General features: G+C 36.1%; 1 protein-coding gene across 2 annotated transcripts in view; it reads left to right on the forward strand.

Annotated features, from left to right (window-relative positions):
• LOC135216376 (coiled-coil domain-containing protein AGAP005037-like) overlaps positions 1–14,041 on the forward strand; it is a 1,031,334-nt gene that overhangs the window by 509,359 nt on the left and 507,934 nt on the right. For both annotated transcript variants that reach the window (XM_064251640.1, XM_064251641.1), the window contains one exon: positions 11,053–11,202. In XM_064251640.1, the coding sequence (XP_064107710.1) occupies positions 11,053–11,202 (150 nt within the window). The remainder of the gene's footprint in view (positions 1–11,052; positions 11,203–14,041) is intronic.

Consider the following 14,041-nt stretch of genomic DNA (forward strand, 5'->3'; position numbering starts at 1 on the left):
TTATATAGCAAAGCGTCATAAGGATGAAGTGAAGTTCACCGAAATAAGTGTTGTATTTTTTCCCGTAAAAAAATATTTACCCAAAAAAGAAATTTGTTATATGGCAATGTTTGCATCTTGTTAAAACTGGAGGATTGTTTTTCCATTAATATATTATGCTAAGCTGCTATTCACGCCAGCCATCGCAATACGTATATATGTATGATAACCATAATTTATTTAGCTGGCAATTGTTTTCATTCATGGGCATGCGGCTAAAACAAAGCATAAGTTTTATCTTTACTGAAATTTTGCTATATATTTACCACCATTCAACAAGCAGTAAATCTGAATAATGAATGCACACAAGATACATAATATGCATAACCTAAAATCCGGCGAAACTAATACTGTCAAAATTTTCTCCATACTTTTTTACCATACGGTTTATACATATGCATATATATATATATATATATATATATATATATATGTATGTATATACACATACATATATGACAATAATGCGTGATGTATGCATGCATGTGTACCACATGAGAAAGAGAACACTGGGTGTAAAATCTGACCGGTTTTGCCATTAGCTCTCTGAGTTGTCTTCTCTGGAAATGTCTCAGAGAACTTAGGAACCAGTCAGGCCTTATGCTTAGTGTTTTCTTTTCGCCGTGATGCATCTGTATATATATATATATATATATATATATATATATATATATATATATATATATATATCTATATATATTATATATATATATATTATATCTTTGTGTGGTGTGTGTGTGTGTGTGTGTGTAGCTATATAAATAGACACACACATATACACAAATCGAAAGAGAAAGAAAAGGGTGGAAAGAAAATATTCTTTGACCTTAGTCTATTTCTCTTTAACGATCATGAGTCAATTATCAGCATCTCCCTTCCTAGTCTGCTGATGTAGTTACCATCTACCGTCTGAATGGGCGAGGCCTATCCAGCCACAGCCACCTTCATTATCAGGAAACATACCCGCTCAAAATCACACTCTCCTTCCGCTCCCTTCGGCGTTCCCGAATGCCCTGTGCTGACATGTCTCCTTTGTGGACTCCCTCCATTAAATGGACGGGAGGTGTTATTTTACTTATAAAGAATCATTATTTTAAACGTTTTTACTTGCAGCATAATTTAAGGAAAGGCCATCAGGGACGGAGACGCTCGCAGGTAGAGAGAGAGAGAGAGAGAGAGAGAGAGAGAGAGAGAGAGAGAGAGAGAGAGAGAGAGAGAGAGAGAGAGAGAGAGAGAGCGGCACCAGCACCATATTAATTAGACAGAAGTTTTCAGCTGGTGTAGTTATTAAATATTTTTAAAGCACCTTTCAGTGTGAGGAGAATTTTGAGAGGCTCACCGTGTATAGAGACTGAAAAGGAGTCTGCCTTGAAGTCTTCTGCTTCTATGAAGATTTAACTCGTTGAAAATTTCTAAAAGAAAATAACAATCTTATTTTTGTCATGTATACTGTTAGTAGCTACCCCATACTAATAACCATCCGGGTTACATTTCGCCTTCAGCAGTCTTTGAATTTGTGACGCCATTTTATTTCCAAAATCAGTAAACCAGAGGAGGATTCTCTTTGAAAGCTTTAATTAAAGGACGCAACCATATCCTGTTGCATAATTTCTCATCAACATAAGCGAACTCAAAGGAACTGCGCCTTCCGGCATTGGTTGAAACGGCCTTTTTCCCCTTTCTTGAAAAATGAAAAGAATGAGCAGATTCATTAATTATTTTTAAGATGGGTTTGATTTCACCTTCTTTAAAACAATAGAAAACGGTTGGCGTCTTTGAGTAAAATTTCACACGTATCTAACGAGGTGTAAAGATTCTTTCCGAACTAATCTTTGTGAAAAACAATGATTTTATATCACATTCACCTAAGGTTCTCCATATATCTTTACGTATTAATTACTTTCTTAGACTTTCAAAATCAGCGTTCATCTTTTATATTTTTCATTAATTTTCGTCTCCCTTTTCCCTTTCTCGATTATCTAGGTACTGTCTTTAATGTTCAACTTATGTTTTGTCATTAAACGACATCAGTAATTAGCTTCCAAGAGGTGAAATTTACTAGGTTCATCATTGCATTGAATAAAGGGACCGATACTTTTACACCTGTGGACCTCTGGCTAATGATAGACCTAGGAATATAATTAGGCCCATCCCATTTTCTCTTTATAAAATATTTAAAGAAATCCTATCATATTAAACTCCACTGAATCTAGAGGGCAAACATATATTTTAAATCAAATTCTAAGGCTCTCAAGGTCTCACTGAATGAGATGCCTCCTTTTCTGCTCTAAACGTCAGGGAGGTGATTATTTCCACCGACGTTTACCCAGTATTCAGTATTCTTAAATCCCCAAACTTTTGGACATTCAGCAAACTATTTCCATGCAATATCTTTTTTTTTCAATTACATTTCATGCTAATATTCAGATGATATTTCTTTAAATAGCAGCTTACTTTGAATAGTTTTTACCTTCCTTTAACGCCCAGTGGGGGGAATTTCAGAATTTCCAGGGGTTGGGCATGAATTGCGAACACAGCTTGGCAGACTCTAGGGCCACATAAAGCATAGCATAGGACTACTAAGAGGTCAGGCTGGGCTTCCTCTCCCATAGCTTGTGTTTTTGTGTTAGTATTTTGTTACATATTATTGGAGTGAATCTCTTGAGGCAGACCATTTTGGAAAGGGGACTGGGGCGGTGGATGTGGGAATGACATTTTGACATATAGTGAAAGCGTGCATGGGCGCCAAAAAAAATTTGAGAAATAAACCGACTTGATCCTTTTTAGATTTAAAATGTGATTAGAAAAACATTACATGTTTCCCATGAAAGCTATAAAAGACTTGTTGGAATTTTTAATGAATGAATGAATAGGTAGCATTGGCTAAGAAGTTAATCCTCTTAACTTCATATTACCTCCTATACTATTTCCCATTGTTTAGAATGTCTAGCGTAATCAGGTAACTGTTATTTTACCTACACATATCTTCTAATTCCACATAATTATAATTTGTTACTTTCTCAGTCCTTCTCATGATTATCTTTATGCCGACTTTCAAGAGGTACAGCGGACATCTTTGTCTCTGTTATTGAGAGCCAAATGTATTAGCATATTGTATTAGTATATGGAAAAAGGTACAGACACAACTATCCATTCATCAAATGGGACCTTTTCTTTCAACCGTGTCATAGGTTGACTAGATTTTCCCCCTTTGTTACAAGCTGTACGTTGCTTTGCTAAAATATCACTTGTAATTTTTTAATATAGGAGCCCTCTAATTCTTAAATAAATGAATTTCCTATTACTACCTGTCCTATTTTTGGCATTCATACTACTCAGTGTTCATGAAATTTACCGGAATTATGTTCAGGACTATTGTTAACGTCAGTTACTGAGATGCCTTACTGAAGATACAACGAGCATCACAAGTAGATATTTACTCTTCCTTCTGTAAAATCCAAGCTTAGCTGTACTCTCGAGCCGTTCTTTGCCACCTTGCATGATAGCAGTATTTGACCTTAATCTTAGAGTTCAAGGGATTTCAGAAACTTCGTACTTTTGTAATATGATTAATATGATTAATACTCTACCCTCGATTATCTCATTCTTTTATGTTTATCCTCTGAGAAGATTCATTAAAATCGCTGGTGCACTTACTAAGGTAACCCTTAATTTCTGGGTGACGTTACTGACACGTTAATCTGAGAGGTTTTAAGACATCTTTAACACGTTCTTATTACAGGGGTTACCAAATACAGAAGCGAAATGTTTGGAAATTTCGTAAGAATTATTATTTATGCACCTATCAAGTGTTAAATTTGCATGGCACATAAGTTCATTATTTCGAATTACTCACAATCGATCGACGTTCCTAAGTCAGATTTGTCCAATGCAAACTGCCTTTCATATAATTTTGAATAAAACGTGTGCCTTACTGATATGTAAGATCAGTCGCCATCATTTGTAATTTTGTCTGCATTTAAATATTTTTCATTTGTATGGGATTAAAAGCTTTACTTTTTAGTATGATGTCCAAATGCAACAAGAAATATTGGTACTGGAAATAATGTAAGAATAAAAGTTACGAGCACAGTTTTGGCAAACAGGCCATTGCCGGGATTATACAATGAAAATTTCCTAGGCCGACTGGAATAACATTATAGAGACACGATTGTCGGATATTCCAATATTCATCACGCTGAATTCAATGTAATACATAGGAAAAAGAAATGTTAACACGTCAATGACCAATATTTAGTCAGTGTTCTAGCTTTTGTGTTTCTAGCCTGGAAAAGCTTTGTTTTGAAGGCTCGAAATACAAGTTCAATAAGGACGGCAGAACATTCAAAGATGATAAGCAATAACGGTTTTCATGAGAAGTATGGATTTAAAAGAAATTTTGCTTTGTTGAAATAAAAGGATAGTCTTCAATTTGAAGTGTTAGCAAACATTTGTGTCTGTCACCCGGTCAGTCTTCTTCATCGTGTGATTCTCTGTACTACCTTTCGCCGTCTTCTTCTTATTGATAACAGAGGAATTTTAAGTCTCATATTTATGAGTTTGCTAATTACTTAGATACTGCTGTGCTATGTCCATAGTAATATATATAGCGTTAACATTCTGTGATAGTAAAGGAGCAATGAATGCTTACTGTGTGGGATACGAAGACCCAAACGATTTGTATCAGAAGGCAGGAGCAGGTTTTGTGTGCAGGTTTTGCCCTAACTTCCAAATTCCCCCAAATTTTGTTTGTTGTTCATTACAGAAGAACGAAGCTCTTTTCTTCCAAGCTGCATAGATTTTTGGGTAGGAAGTTACAATCTACCCTTCACAACCCTTTAAAACTAACTGACGGTTTCCAGAGATGATACCTTGGCATGATACAAGAACTAAAACGGATAAATTAACCTTTAATGGAATAATATCTTATTGAGTGCTCCATTTCTCATTTGTAGATCCCCTGCACTACTTATCCAAGGTATAGGTTTGAATGCTTTAAATATTTATTTAATACTGAAAGTCCCTTGTAAGAAAATTGCTATGGCATATAAATCTAGAGGACATGAGACATTAACATACACAAGTGCTTCTAAACACAAGGACACGGGTCTAAAGATAACCGTCTTCTATATTGGATGAAGGAGGCGTCAGAAAACTGAAATAGAAATGGTGATCACCTTAAATACAGTAGAGATAACTCAAAATGTAAACGGAAATTATCATCATTCTCATGCTAAATATCAGTTTTCACAACCTCCGTCCAACAGGATTTTCAGTCTTTTGCTTTTTCGAACAACTTTTCTATTAAGATACCAAAAGAATAAACTAAAACAGAATGCCTAAGACGGTAATCATCATAATTTTCAACTGGAAAGTATAACACAAAGTTCTTTCATATTAGTGAGCAGTAAGAGGCTTAAATCTCTTTTCTTACTAATCTACTACTCTTCTTTAGTTAGTCTGGAAGTTTTAAAGATTTCGTTGAGGTTCTCCCTCTCCCAACCCACCACCAGCTCTCTCTCTCTCTCTCTCTCTCTCTCTCTCTCTCTCTCTCTCTCTCTCGCTCTCTCTCTCTCTCTCTCTCTCTCTCTCTCTCTCTCTCTCTCTCTCTCTCTCTCTCTCTCGCTCTCTCTCTCTCTCTCTCTAGTTTCACATAACAGGTAGCAAGAAAAGAGAGGGCACATCTACGGTTCCCAGTATATTAAAGGTGAAATAATGCTCAGTGTGTGTTTCATTATGGTAAGCTATTGTAAACAATGGGAGATGAGAAGTAGGGATAGGCGTTGAAGAGTCTTTATTTTTAGTTATTTTTATATTCATCGAGAAAGGTGTTTTGTAACGACAAGGTAACATTGGCAGGAAGAGGCACATCCCTAACGAAAGTCTAAGGTACACAAATATTTATGGATTTTAGATTGGAAAACTGGATCTAAAATTCGACTTTTAATAGGTGAATGTTCGTACTGTTCAGTTAGTTCACTCATATTGAGAGGATACTTATGAAGTTTGTTAGAATTAGGCAAGGGTTTTATCCGATCAAAATGTTCTACCAGCAGACTGTAAAAGTCTCTCTTGTTTTTATTTTCATTTTTTTTATTTCATACTCAAAAGATATAAAAGTAACAATGCGGTCATGTTCCCAAATTTATCATAAGAACTTATTTGTCAACAAGGATTAGCTTGAATTTTATTTGGAATTTTCCTGTAGCTCTTACATGATATACTTTAAACTGTTAAGAGTTTCAGATTTCCTTGCTAACCAGCTGGAATTGTGACCTTCATAATTCTCCTTGAGAACCAATTCAACAGTAAATCTTTAAGTTCCCCACGAATGCCAATTGAGCTTCCAAATATTTGGCTATGCTCGTAGTTAGGCATGGTTCCTAGTAATCTAGATCTCCAATAGAGATTTAGGAAGCCTCCAAACTTTATACTTCTTTTTAGGGAACTGAACTTGTAAATGATATTTTTTTTCGTTCTTTGCCAATAATTTAAATTTTTTTTGTCTTCTTGTAAATCGATATTGACTCACTAAAGAATGAGTCCTATAAAATCACTGAGACTTCTAAACATCGCGGTCGTCGGCTGAATCTAATAAACGTTATTCTTCTTTCCGAGCATCATAGGAACTTCAGGAAGTTTTGCTCTTTGTACGAGGGCCACTCGAGAGACCAAATCGAGTGAATTTTTAAAAGCTTCTTCTTCTTGGGAGTTTTGTTTATAGCCTTAATTCTCTCCTTGAGAATCAAGATCTCTTCTGTAGTCTTTCGTTGTACTTGATCGCTAGTCTGGCTTCAAGGCTTTCTTTTTCAAAAGAAAGAGTTATTACTTCATGGGTCCTATGAAGATTTCAACTCTTTTTAGAATCTTTAAAGATTCTAAACATTCTAGTCCTTATAATTTGACTAACCTAAATGCTTTTTCTCTCCTTAAGATTCACTGCACCTTCTACATGATGACTTGTTTTTTTCTCAAAATATCGTTGACCTTCTAAATGTTCTCATATTTTCTAAATATTGCTGAGTCTATAAAAGTTTTGTTAGTTGAACCTAGAAATGTTCTTGTTTTCTCTGAGGGTCAGTGAATCCTCAATACGCTCAAGTTCGCGCTGAAAGCCAGATGAACCTATAAACGTCCTAGCTATCTCCTAATCGTTCTGGTTTTGTACTGAAGTTATTTCTCTAAACATTCTTGATACATAACCGAAATATTTGGTGAGAGTCGATGTAGCCTGCAAACATAATTTTTGAATATATAAACAGATAGTTAGGATTCTAGATATTTTTTCATTGCAAGAGAGACACAGCTAAGGATATATAGCTCCTTACTAGTCCACAGATCATGTAAACATTAATTCTCGAGGAGAGTAAATTGAGTCTATAAATGTTCAGTTTTAAAACTCATAGTTGAGCTTCTCTACTATTTTCATAGGTAGTGCTTTCAGCATGCAGTTCTTCGTAAGAATTGTGTCAGTTTAAGCAGATTATTGTGTTGAATAACCCCTAAAACGAATGAACTAAATCTGTGGTTATCAAGAACCTCATGAAAGGAAAGCTAAGATCTTATATATAAGTTAACATGCTTTTGGATTACAAGCCATAAATTCGAGAATTGACACTAAAATCCTCCATAAAAAAATCTTTAAGATTTTGCGCACTCACTATAGAAAAATTTAAATTTTATTTCCTGAACTAGTTGCTTGATCTGTATTGACAATCACCTTTGGTAACCCCTAAAACACATATATTTCGAAAATGAAAACAACTTCGATACTTGATCATTTTTTCTTGCCTGGCTCTCTCTCTCTCTCTCTCTCTCTCTCTCTCTCTCTCTCTCTCTCTCTCTCTCTCTCTCGACCTCTATCTTTCCTATTCTTCTTAGGCATTAAATATAGGATACAATGAATCATGCCGGCCCCCACCGCTCTCATCTCTCTCTCTCTCTTCCTTCTTCTCCTCTCCCTCCTCTCGCTCTCTCCTCCCCCCCTCTCTCTCCACCCCGGGTGGGGTCCTCTCCAAAAACCCTCTCTCCTCTCTTTTCCATCCAGCGCCCCACATCTCCCCCCTCAGCTCTCCCCTCCTCCCCTCCTCTTCCCTCGCTCCTCATCTTCTCTCTCCTCTCTCTCTCTCTATCTGTCCTAATTTTCCTTATTTTAAGGCATTAAAATAATAGGATACAATGAATTACTGACGGGCCCCCAACCTCCTCTCTCTTCTCTCTCTCTTCTTCTCCTCTTTCTCTTCCTATTTCTTAATTTAGGCATTAAAATAATAGGATACAATGAATACTGACGGCCCCCACCTCTCTCTCTCTCTCTCTCTCTCTCTCTCTCTCTCTCTCTATTCTATTTCAGCATAATCTTATTAAACTTTTGCTATCACCACCGAAAATATCCCACAGTACCAAGTTACAAACTAGCTCAGTAACAAAACAACAAAACCACTTCATTTCCTCTACCAAACATGTTTAAAAGACTTGACTTCGGTATTTCCCCGTTGTTTCGATGCCTCTTCCATATAGAGATGACCAAAACTCAATCCCTTTAAACGATCTTGGGTTTTTGCATGACAGATTCTAACTACGATCGATCACATTTCGTAAAACCCAACTTGCAACTGGTTGTGTATGGTAATCTTTAAGGATAGCATTGGCCCAGGATATACATGAACTGACTTTCCTTGAGGGGACTGGAGGTTATTTTTTATTTATCCAGTTTAGAGCATATAAGGGTCCTGAGGGTCATTTTCTAGCAGCCAAAAATATTCATATATTCATATTAACTAAATAACGGTTTAAGTATGTGCCTGAATTGTGAATACTCTCCAGTTAATTAACTTAGGTCTTGTCTCTTTCTCTAATTAATTTTTTCTGTGATATGTTCAGGGACCATTACTAGATATCTAAGGAATATTTTTCACCTAATTACTCTTTCAAGAAAGAGTGAACTATGTAGTACTGAGATGAGATTTTAAAAATCTTGCTCCATATTTTTTTTTAGATCTTTTTGAGAACTTTATTGTATTTATTAGCATATGCAACAGCATACAGCGATCTCTAAAAGATTCAGAGGAGAGGAAATGCCTCTAACGGCATCTAATCAGAGGCTGATGGTGAAATAAAGATCGAGAGAGGCTCATTTTTTTTGGTGACAACATTCATGTAGATTCTAGTAAATTTAAACAATTTTCTCTTGTTCACATGATGGGTCTATACTTAACAGAAAAGTAGCATTGACAGAATCTGAGAGATTCTCCAACATGGCTTAGTTCATATTTTGATGGTACTTAATTGTTCATGATATATTTTTACTAGAATACCAGATAATACTCTTCGAGTTGTTACATTGTTTTTCAGTGTTGACAACTAGTACACAATAAGTCAGATTACCTTTTTAAAATTAATGGGAATTCTTTGCTAATGTTCCTGCAGTTGGTACTATAGTAGATTCACATCAACCGTGCATCTTATGTCTAGGCCAGTCCCTTACGACGCTCCTGATTGGCTGTTGATAAGCCAATCAGAGGGCTGGAAACTTTCAGTCATTCTCGAGAGTTCACATAGGCAGGATGTATGTTCCACCTCTCCTGAGGGATACTTTTGAAAGACGTATCCCTTAGGAGAGATGGAACATAGATCCTACTCATGTGAACTCTCGAGAGAGACTGAGAGTTTCCAACCCTGTGAATGGCTTATCAAAAGCCAATCAGGAGCGTCGTAAGGGACTGGCCTAGACATCAGATGCACGTACAACATCAAGTGATAGCTCCGATACTCTTTAAAAAGTTATGATATCCATTTTCAAGGCATTTTGTTTGACTAAGTTGTCTATGCGTACAGTCAGATTTTTACTGATGTCAGTGTGTTAGTGCTTCAAAGACTTGATTCTTATTGTAAAGATCGTGTTCGGCTTTGTTGTTAGTGGATCAATATACTCTCAAGGTGTATGATAAACTCTTTAGCGAGCCACTTTTAGCATAACATATGAAGTGAACTCAATTCCCGTTTATGATCGAAAGAAATTTACTACTCATTCGAAGTGTTTCCTATCTCTCTCCAGACCTCATTCCAAAAGCTACCCAAACAGTTTTATGCATCTCATTTCTATAGAAAACGGCTTTCCCGTGTAGTTAATACGGAAGGTCACCATGATGAAGAAATTGGATTATATATGGATTCTTTTTTTAGTGGATACTTCAACGGCAGGCTAATGTCGGTGTGAATACATCATCAGTTTCCATTAGTTTATCTCAAAGATATCAGCAGTTCTTTGAAGTCCAACAGATGTAATTTCTTATCAAAAACTTCTGAATATAGATAAGGTTCCTCATGCTACACTGCTTTTTCAGTTCTGCCTGAGAATAAGGAACTTTCGAAAGGTGTTTTTCATCCAAGGATGAAACCATAATCCGAGTGAATGAATAATGAATATAATAAGTTTCGGATTTTAGGAATGTAAATTTTTGAGGCACTTTTCAATCATAACATTTATAACTGCAATACTTATTTCAAAAGAAGGTTCGTAGTGCCTACACTGATTGACTGTTTACATAAATGCTGTAGCTCTGGATGTTAATGACTACTGTCATTAACTAATTGCCGCCAATTGCAGCTATGTACTTTGTAGCCATGTTGTTAACGCTCAGTTTAATGTATAATGATTGTTTTACTTCTAATAACTTTATTTGAATAATTTTTGTTTAAATCCGGTTTGGCTGTTTTTCATAGCTCCATTAAGAGCTTCGATATATATGTTTACTTGTTTCAGGCATAAATTATGTTGTTATGAAGTGATTATGAATAACGTAGTAATACATCCGAGCACACACAAGCACAGGCATACATAAACACTAATATCTGCACTCACGTAAATGTGAGCAATATTTTTGTACTTTTGTCAGAAGCACATAAGGAAATTACTCTCACGCTCACATAAACGAAAAAACTATGCATTTTGCAAATAGTAAAATACAAATGAATCCATTTGTATAACTGATTGTACTATTTCTTTTCCAGATATGGACGACAACAGCTCATACTGGGATGAGGACCCGGGAATTATGAGCGAAGCTGAAACCTCTTCGACGGGTCGTGGACGAAATGCAAAACCTCGAACGTCTTTGCCTATCGTAAGAACGCCATCCAAAACACTGGAACGACCTCTCGGTAAGTCTACAGCTGTGTGTCACTAATGTCCGCATTTCATATGCGTTCATATACATGCACAAAATCCCCGCATGTGTGCTAAATGCTCAAGGGCTTAAAACATGTCGGACGAGAAGCGGTGCTTTCAACGTGAGTCGGGTACGACCATTCCGCGTTGGAAGCACTGCTTCTCGTTGAATAACACATGTCTGTATTGTTTCTGTTGGTATGAGGTTGGATAAATTGATCAGTAGCAATTGATGATGAAGGATCTTTGTCCACTGCTCGTAGTTTTAAGAAATCCCAGCTTTTAGTTATTATAGCTAACTTCATTTTCTTTCAGTTGTAGTAGCTAACTAATACCTCTTTGCAAATATTTATCCTTTGCCCCATATCAAATATATCGTAGAAAAATGGCTTAACACATATATGGTTTGGTATACGCCGGTTACAAGGCTTCCCTGACTTCGAGCAATTACTCATTGATGGTATTAATTTGGTTTGCGAATACTGGTGTTCTCGTAGATCGCTGTTACGTTTCTCATATACATGAGAATGGTAATTAATTGCTTGCATATGTAAACGGCTGTTTCGAGCCTGCCTTTGGAAACTTGTAACACGTAAGGTAGCAGCTCATTTATAGAGAAACCATCTGGTCCTTTGATAATTCCGAACAGCTTACAGTATATCCCGAGTAACCCAGTGCTGAATTCCAATTCTTGTGCTTGACCTTGGAATCATGTCCTGTGCTATAAACACATTTGCCTTCAAGACGAAGATGCAAATACATAACTAAAAGCTACGTGAAGTCACTATTCTGCATTAAAATAATTCATTACAAAGAGGATTGTAGGTAATGACGCATTAGCATAATGTACGTTTTCTCATAATTAAGTAGAAAATATATGGATTCAATGTGCCCTTGAAATGGGTGTTATCTTCACTCAGTTTCTCAAAGAGTTGTTGTGTTGTTAGGTATTAGCATATCGGTTGAATACCTCGCACCTGTAATGAGGCATTATCATATTCGAAAGGGAAAACTATTAAATTTAGGAGAGGTTGTTACAGATTTTTTTCCCCACAAGTTATGATTAAACCCAGACAGTGTATTTATGACGACCAGGTTGGCAGTATCTTTAAAAAGTAAACATACGTTGAGAAATTTCATGACGAATTTATGAGAAAGGCTTCTTACAGACAAGGGCTTTTTGAAATTTAATGGTCAGGTTGAATAGGGAGATGGTGGGTTGTTATGATTTGGAGTCTTTAATTGCACATTTTTTTTATTTCGCGCAAAATGCTTTGTTTTTAAAGCAGTTAGAATGTTATTTCGATCTCGATCATTATTTTGCATTTGGCAGAGATATCTGAAAAGCATTTACTGTTCTCCAAAAATGCTTTGTTCAGAGACTTTTGAAATATTTTAATATATATAAGTAAGCTATTTGAGAAGTATTTTCGCAAGATTTTGACCATATGTCAATTTGCATTGTCAGAATATTTGCAATGAAATTTTGGATATGTCGCTGTATCTGAATACACTACTCCTTTGTGTTCCATCTTTAAAACTGATAAGCTTTACTATATAACTGTAAGTGCAAGTTTTCGTTTCATAAAAAAAGGAAATCAGATATCTATATCTTGCCTCTCAAACTAATCACATTTTCAATTTCAAAGGACAGGAATGTACGTACAGTGACTGTAACTATCTATACTTGTGGATATTTGAGGTCTACTACTTTCTCCTCATGTTTGTTCTATAAACAGCCATTCGAGTTATACTGTTATTCTTGGTTTGTTGTTGTTTATCAACTTCCGATGTTTAATTCGTGATCATCAGTCTATTTACCGTTTACAGATACTGATTTATTTGGACCATATGTAACCTTGTTCAGGATATTGATGCAATGTTGCCAAAGTTGGTTTTTCTTCTTAGGCACACTGATTCAATGAGGAATTGTATGGGCAATGTACCTATATTGTAGATCTTTTTGTTCCTTAAGAAACAGCTTTTTTCAGTCGGTTTTACAAGTACTATTTCTATCACTGCTCTCTTCCGAGGGAGCTGAGTGTAATTTCTTCCTTCTGGCAGGCTTGTGATCTTGTGATGCTCAACGTTTTTTTTTTTTTTTTTTTTTTTGTCGATGTCGGAGATACTTAGCCTATTAATGTCTTTGGCTATTTCTTCTTTGTTACCCTTTCATAAGTCTTGCTTATGAACACTTGTCCCACCTTTTGTTTAACCTTATTTAAATAACATTCCTTTTCAAAGCAGACAGGAATTTAGCTTTCCGGGAATAGCCCGTTCTGTCGGCTTTCTCAAGGGAATCCTGCACAATCCCCATAGCAGTGTCTCACTCTTCTTCCTACCAGTGTTCTCTTTATCGTTAAACCCCATTTTTTTCATGTTCATGGTGATACTCTTCTTTACAGAGCCGCCTCATTTTGTGAAGTCCATTCCTAACCTCGCCTATATTTGTTCGAAGCTATTAATGCGAACCTGTATGTCATTTCTGGCGTGTGCAAACAAAATTTGTCACAACCAGGCCAAGTTTCCGTCCTGTCTGTTTAACATTCGTCGAAACTTTCGAATAGTCTTTGACAATATTGAAATTCTGAGCTTCGGTCCATTAATGTTTTAAGAGTTAGATGAGATTTCTTCGGAAGATGCGAAGGCCTGGACAGGCCTTCTCTCACTTGTTAGTTTACTGTTGAGATATTGGTTGTATCATCCTCATATTCTTCATTGATACTAGTTTTTTAAGGCAGTCTGTTTGTAGCACTGAGTGTAATCATGAATGACTGTTTATTCAACGTGAACTATGATAAGTTTTAAAGCTGTGTGAAGAAAGTGGAAGCT

Source organism: Macrobrachium nipponense, chromosome 6, assembly GCF_015104395.2.
Source record: "Macrobrachium nipponense isolate FS-2020 chromosome 6, ASM1510439v2, whole genome shotgun sequence".
Taxonomy (NCBI): Eukaryota; Metazoa; Arthropoda; class Malacostraca; order Decapoda; family Palaemonidae; genus Macrobrachium; species Macrobrachium nipponense.